The 5921-nt window shown below is 37.5% G+C and overlaps 1 protein-coding gene across 1 annotated transcript; it reads right to left on the reverse strand.

The window, feature by feature from the left end:
- Positions 1-316: 316 nt before the first annotated feature.
- LOC110701673 lies at positions 317-810 on the reverse strand. The gene is made up of 2 exons (XM_021879287.1): positions 581-810; positions 317-482 (listed from the first exon to the last, which is right to left on the reverse strand). The coding sequence occupies exons 1-2, from the start codon at positions 808-810 to the stop codon at positions 350-352; spliced, it is 363 nt and encodes a 120-aa protein (XP_021734979.1). The 3' UTR covers positions 317-349.
- Positions 811-5921: the final 5111 nt, after the last annotated feature.

The following is a 5921-nucleotide window of genomic DNA, read 5'->3' on the forward strand; positions in this document are numbered from 1 at the left end:
TTGGAAGTGTGACGGCTCAATTGGATTAGACAGGGAGCCGCCCCTCCTGTTCTTCTTCGCTTTTTCTGACCTCTCCAGAAATACCGGATCCTTTCTTTTCGCCATAATTCGCTCAAACATAGACTCTCCCATCCATCTGGGAACTGACTTGTTTCGGACCGAAACATTGTATGTAATCTCTTTCAGCCTCTTATGTGCCTTCTTTTCATACTCCTTCTTCACGAGGGCATCAAGATCAGCATTCCGAAGGTATTGTTTCTGCAAACAAGAAAAAAAATTGTATAATAATTTTTTGTAATAAGTAACCTAAAAACAACAAAGTTAGATGAGTAAACTAAACTTGGGGGTTTTATAATACCGTAAACGAGTTCCACCAGTGGGTCTTAGTATCATTGTCAACCATTTCATAGTTAAGCCATGGTTCGCGCCAATGTGCTTGAAAAATATTTGTAATGGAGGTGCTCACGGTGTTATCATCGAACCTTTATACCAATAAGCAAACAAATGAAGTAATTACATACAAATCTAACCAAGATTGTTCAAGTTGGAATGAAAATTAAGATAACCATGAGTAACTTACCATAACCCCGTCGGGTGCAAAGTCCTTCTCGCAACGGGGGTAGGAACCTTACCCATGGGAGAGTTACCGTCTTGCGTCTTAGGAACCTGAGTAGATGTCCCGGAACCACCTACACCTGGCTCAGGGGATGGGGTAACTTCCTGAGAAGTTTCCGTATTTTCATGGCTTGTCGACGGAAACAATTCTCTCGGGGTGGCATGTCCCAGCTTCCGACGACCACCACCAGCCATGACAACCTACAATAAGTAAAACATTATGAACATCGATAAAAGTCATATAGCCATGTTATATCACGATCTATAAGCTACTGTCACACATAACCTAAGCTTTGAAAAATATAAATAATAACATATTTACACAAGTATATCACATTGAAACTAGGATGGTCTTTTAAAATAAATTGAAATCCATTAAGATTACATAATTAAAAAGTCAAAACAAGGTTACAATCAATCTCCTAAATCTCAGTTGAATCGTCCTCCCCATCAGCACTAAGATCATCATCGGTATCGTCATCCCAAAATCTTTCATCCTCATCCTCGTCCTCACTATCAGTAGATTCGAAATTGGACTCGTCTAGAGGGGCATCGGGCAACACTTCATTTTCAATATCCGAATCTCCAAAACCTTCTTCATCACCTTCATAGTCCGGAATGTCATCCGGAGCACAAAGAGTTGGAATGTCAGCACTAGTTTCTTGTAGAAAGTTTTTGTCAACTGGTGCATCAAAAATAGACCTCGCCTTTGTCTTGAACACTTCCCACCATTGAGCCTTGTCTCTTTTCAGACTTGGGTAAGGTGCATAGTAGACTTAGTTTGCTTGGTAAGAAAGCACAAATGGATCGTACTTGGGGTATTTTTTGGTATGATTGAATTCTACAAGCTTATATTGATCAATGTTCATACCCCTAGTGGAATCCATCCAGCTGCACTTGAAAAGAACAGTCTTATAAGTCCGTAGGGCACCAGTGAACTCCAACTCGATGATATCCTCTAGAAAACCAAAATAATCACCACCATCTTCATTGGATACGCTTACTCCATAATTCATTGTTGACTTATGGTTTCCATGGACATAAGTTTGGAATTTGTATCCATTCACATAGAATTGGCTCCAAGTACGCACTCGCTTAGATGGGCTCATAGCCAAAGCAAACAATATTTCATCATTTGGATTTTCTTGAATCACCTGCTCATATGGCATAATTATATAAATAAGTTGATATTAGTCGTGAAGTTATAGAAACAAAGTAAGAAAACGTGTTGATGTCAAATGCGTATCATACTCACTTTCAACCTAAACCACTCGAGGAATTCAGCTTCATGTTTAATCCACACATCTTCTTTGCGAATAGTGGGTTGCATTTGAACAATGTGGTCCTCAAACCCCCTTCCATATAACTAGAGAAAGAGTATTAATGAAGGTGGTTGACATTGGATACGATGCACAATTCAATGAAATCTTGGTGACTGTGATAATTTACAAATTTAATACCTCTCATATGGTTCCAGAATACCGCTATTTCCAAAAACATATAAATGAGCACGTTGTAGTTATTTTTCATTCCAAATAGCAACGAACTCCACCAGTAGAAGCATGTCCATGATCAACCCTAAACAGTTCTGGAACACTATCATCCAAAGTGCTTTCAACATCATCATGAACATTTCGACCTAAGTCTCGTGTTTTGGTATCCACTCCTTGTTGGAAGTAGTTAGAGAAAAAGTAACCTATCTCTTCCGTTAGATAAGTATTGCATATTGAACCTTCTACATGAGCCTTATTGCCAATTTTACGTTTCAAATGATTAAGGAACCTATAATAAAAAATATTGAATAAGTTATATGCTATGCAAACAACTATAGGTGTATAAACGAAAATGGCAACTATGATTTTGTAGGATCTTAAACCTCTCAAACGGATACATCCAACGATATTGGACAGGACCACATAACCTAGCTTCATAAGGCAAGTGAACTGGTAAGTGTTCCATAGAGTTGAAGAACGCTGGTGGAAATATCTTCTCGAGCTTACAAAGAATTTCTGCAATGTTTTGTTCCAATCTTTCCACATCACTGAATTTGATGGTGGAACAACAAAGATCACGGAAGAAAAGACTAATCTCAGTAATAGATTTCCAAACATGGACCGGGAGCAATTCCTTCAAAGCAACTGGCAACAATCTCTCCATGAAGACATGACAGTCATTGCTCTTTAAACCATGAAGCTTACATGATTGTAAATCTACACATCTACTCAAATTAGAAGCATAACCATCGGGAAATTTCAAGTTCCTTACCCACTCGCATAACACTTTATTTTGAGCCTTGTCGAGTGAGAATGGGGCTTTCGGCAAAGTATCTTTGCCTCTCGCATCCTCCGTCACATGTAGTTGTGGTCGTTTGCAATATTTGGCAATGTCATTTCTAGATGCAACTGTGTCTGAAGTATGTTTTTCACATCCATCACTGTGTGAATTCTTTTCAATATGCATCACATCGAGGTTGTGGCGGAGGAGAAGAGTCTTCTAGTACGGTAGCTCCCAAAGAACGCTTTGCTTAAACCAACCTAGTTTCTTCTTGTTCAAGCTTGCAAGTGCTTCTGGTCCATCTGTTGCCTTAGCAAAGTGTTGAACTTGTTGCCATAGCTCATCGCCGGACATTATGTGAGGTGGTGTCCCCTTTTCAACCTTGTTCTTACAAAAAGCAATTTTGTTGTTTCGAAAAGGATGTTCGGGAGGAAGAAATTGTCGGTGACAATCAAACCAAGACATTTTACCACCATGTTCAAGCCAAAAAGCTTTTGATTTGTCCAATCAATATGGACATGCTTTTTTACCAGCTGTTGCCCATCCAGAAAGCATACCATATGCTGGGAAATCACTTATAGTCCACAAGATTGCTGCACGCAAATTGAAGTTTTTTCTTTGCGAGATGTCGTAAGTTGTTGCACTAACATCCCACAGTTCTTTCAGTTCTTCAATTAACGGTTGCATATACACATCCAAGTTCCCCTTCGGATTTTTAGGACTAGGAACGAGCAAAGAAAGGAACATAAATGGTTTTTTCATGCACATCGAAGGAGGCAAGTTATAAGGGGTCAGAATGACTGGCCAACATGAATATTGACCCCCAAACTTGCCATTAGGATCAAACCCATCGGTACACATACCAAGTCTCACATTTCTAGGTTCAGATGCGAAATCGGGGAAGGGTCTATCCAAGTGCTTCCAAGCTTCACTATCACTAGGATGCGCCATTGTGCCTTGGACTGTTGGATTTTTGGAATGCCAAGTCATTTCCTCCACAGCGTTCTTTGTTGCAAACAACCGTTGTAGCCTTGGAGTGATTGGAAAATAGATGAGTTCTTTTATTGGAACCAATGACCCCTTTGAAGTCCTCTTGTATCTATCCCTTTCGCACACTCTACACTTATCCAACTCAGCATCAGCTTTCCAAAATAACATACAACCCTTTGGGCATGCATGGATCTTCTTGTGCGGAAGCTCAAGACCGTTAAGAATCTTCTTTGTATCATAGAATGTTTTCCCTATCTTATTGTTGTCGGGAATCGCTTCGTTCAGTAATAAAGCAAACCCATCAATGCACCTATGGGGAAAATTGTATTCCGACTTCAAAGATACAATTCGAGATGCCATTTCTAGCACAGACATGGAGCTACCTTCGTATAAAGGTTGCTCGACAGCCTTTAAAAGCTCTTGAAATGCTTTTGCTTGAGCATTTGGCTCTTCGTCTGAACCGTTAGTACTATCGTCACCTGGTGGTTCATGATTACTCCCAAGAGCATCTAGAACCATTTCACGGTAAGTATTTGGTTGTTGTACACTTGATGTAGGGAACCCTTCACCATGAAAAACCCAATCATAGTAATCAGGTATAAACCCCTTTTTGTACAAATGGAGTTTTACTGTGTTGGCATCATAAAGACGTCTATTCTTACATAACAGACAAGGGCATCTTACTTCATCTATACCCGGGCTCTCAGGATGAGCTTCACAAAACCGTATGAATTGTTCAATACCATCCACAAACTCTGGCCTAAGTCTACGAGCAATACCGCCATCGTATCTATCGTACATCCACCAACGCTCTTTCCTTTTCATGGTGACAAATTCTACAACACTATGAAAAACAAATCACATAAATCATTCACACTAAACTTGTATTCATTACAATAATGGCATACAATACAATTAGAATCGAAATGATATCCAAAGGTCCTTATAATGACTTCAACAGGAAAGCTGATTTCACATTCTTTATTAAGAGATTTAAACATATGTTATGTCACATGCTTCTAACTTGATAAATAATTATAATTTTTACAACATTTTTTCTAAGATACTTATTATTTATAATTTAAAATATTGATTAAATTATTTATAACTTACACTAAAAAATTATATTTATACCATTTTAAAGTAAATTGATGTAACATTAATAAAATAATAGAAGCAATATGATTTGTATACTTAACAAAGATGGGAGTTTGATAACAAAAATCAAAATATAAAAATATTAAAAAAAAAACAACCACAAGTAACCCTTCATGAAAAAACAAAATTATTTACAAAATAATTTATAGAACCATAATACAAATTATTGTTCAAAAGATTATAATAACCTCTTAAACATACATATTTCTAATAAAGCCATTGTAATTCAATAAGAATCATTTTTTTTAAAACGAAAACTAAAATTATCCAACACATGAGTTCACACCATCCAATAGTCCTACATTGGACATAAAGCAAAATAAATTTCTATTCCAACCAAAACACATCCAAATTCTAGCCTGCGCACAATAAAGCGTAAAAAATCCCACAATGAACCAAGCTATCAATAGCAAACTAAAATTATCCAACACATGAGCTCACAACTCCATAAACAACTAACATAAATATGAATCATATTGCACAAGTAAAAGAAGTAGATAAATAAGAAGGGAAGAAAAACACACAGCGGAGGAGTTGACCAGAAAAGCAGAGGCGGCGACGAATGTGGTCCTCGTATATGGTGGTGTTATACTTTTAGGCAGGGTATTTATAAAAAAATTTAAAATGAAAAAAAAAATAACTACAGCCGACTTACCTAGTGGGGGCGATGGAAAAAGACAGAAAAAGGAGGAAGGACGGGCAGAAGAGGAATCTGGCGACGATGGAGCTGCAAAGGGGGTTAATTTGCGACTCACAATTAGCTATTTAAGATTAAATAACGAAATAAAAAAAAATCAACCAAAAGGTCAAGACTGAGAACATAGCTTTAATCAAAAGTTCAAGAGTTAAATTTAACCATTTTTAACCAAAAATTAGGCGAAAAG

The sequence above is a fragment of the Chenopodium quinoa genome, unplaced genomic scaffold (assembly GCF_001683475.1).
Source record: "Chenopodium quinoa cultivar QQ74 unplaced genomic scaffold, ASM168347v1, whole genome shotgun sequence".
Lineage (NCBI taxonomy): Eukaryota > Viridiplantae > Streptophyta > Magnoliopsida > Caryophyllales > Amaranthaceae > Chenopodium > Chenopodium quinoa.

Coding starts and splice junctions, on each gene's coding strand:
- LOC110701673 (XM_021879287.1), bottom strand. CDS start 810: ATGGCTGGTGGTGGTCGTCGGAAGCTGGGACATGCCACCCCGAGAGAA. Junction 483..580: donor TTGCACCCGACGGGGTTATG/GTAAGTTACTCA, acceptor ATTGGTATAAAG/GTTCGATGATAACACCGTGA.